The 1242-nt window shown below is 37.8% G+C and overlaps 1 protein-coding gene across 1 annotated transcript; it reads left to right on the forward strand.

The window, feature by feature from the left end:
• The first annotated feature begins 236 nt into the window (after positions 1-236).
• On the forward strand, positions 237-831 carry LOC149145287 (uncharacterized). Its single transcript, XM_089452399.1, has one exon. It carries the CDS (start codon positions 237-239, stop codon positions 759-761), a length of 525 nt encoding a protein of 174 aa, XP_089308525.1. The 3' UTR covers positions 762-831.
• Positions 832-1242: the final 411 nt, after the last annotated feature.

Genomic DNA, 1242 nt, shown 5'->3' on the forward strand with positions numbered 1-1242 from the left:
TCGAAACTAGCTCTGTTATCATGTACTGAATTCTGTCAATCATGCATATCACTAATGGGAATCCCATTTCTTAGGCAGAGACCTGAGTCGTTGGCTATAGTATTAGGGTGATCCAAACCTATTGCTCTGAGTCCAAGGGTTGACTTAGTTTATTATCTATATTTTAGAGAGAATGTAAGCATCTTCATCAATTCTGCCATATTGCATATTCTTGCCCCTATTGATGAGGCAAGAATATGCAATATGGCCAGGGTTATACAGCCGCTGCTAGCAATTCTTATGGTGGAATATACAATACGGGTGACAGTCATAACAGGAATGATAATCATGGTCGAGGTTACACAGCCTCTGCTAGCAATTCTTATCGTGGAACCTACAATAAAGGTGAAAGATACAATGCCAATGAGAATTATGGTCAGGGTTATACAGCCTCTGCTAGCAATTCTTATGGTGGAACTTATATGGGCAGTAAGAATAATGAGCAGGGTTATCCCATGTCTGCTTCCAATAGTTATGGTGAAAGATGCTATGGCAATCAGAATCATCATAGCTATGATAGTTCACACCAACAAATTCAGTCTTCTGTCTCTATTGATGGGTACCATGGCTACCAAGGACGAATGGGCATTCACCAGCAAAATGGTAGAACAAATTCCTACTTAGATCAGGATAGCATGATGCCATTTGGCAATAGGAGTCAGCACGCAGTGAGAAATTCTCAATCCCATGTTCTTCCAAGATATGGAGGTTACCAGCAGTAATATCCAGCCTATAAACACCAAATGCTGCGTCCATCTGAGGGTGCAGGACAAGAAATTCATCAGAGACAAACTTACTCAAATTCCGAACACAGTGTTCAATAAATATTCAGTTTTAATGCAGAAAAGTAATGATGACCGATAATGACAGGCCAAGGCTTTTGGGCCCAGGTCATCTGTAGCAGGTCTTTAGAGGATTGTGTATTTAGAATTTGGTAGCTTGTCTGTAAAACGTTGAAAATCCCGTGTTCTAAGTTTTTACAATCCTGTGTTCTGTTAGCAACAGTGTCTTTGTTGAATTTCGATTTCTGTCATTAACATTCAGAGTCTAAGGATTGCAATTTCAATTTTATTCTAATATAAATTATTTTATTCTAATTATATTATGGTTTTGTTCCAGTTGCGCTTTTATAAAGTTGTTAAATCATAAAATTATAAATGATTATTCAAGATGTACAATAAGTTTTGAGTTGCCGTAAATGCC

Source organism: Pinus tabuliformis, chromosome X (assembly GCF_031772625.1).
Source record: "Pinus tabuliformis cultivar Carrire ecotype Pingquan chromosome X, CPIR1, whole genome shotgun sequence".
Lineage (NCBI taxonomy): Eukaryota > Viridiplantae > Streptophyta > Pinopsida > Pinales > Pinaceae > Pinus > Pinus tabuliformis.

Bases quoted from the DNA above. Each gene is read 5' to 3' on its own strand.
- LOC149145287 (XM_089452399.1), top strand. From the start codon at position 237: ATGCAATATGGCCAGGGTTATACAGCCGCTGCTAGCAATTCTTATGGT.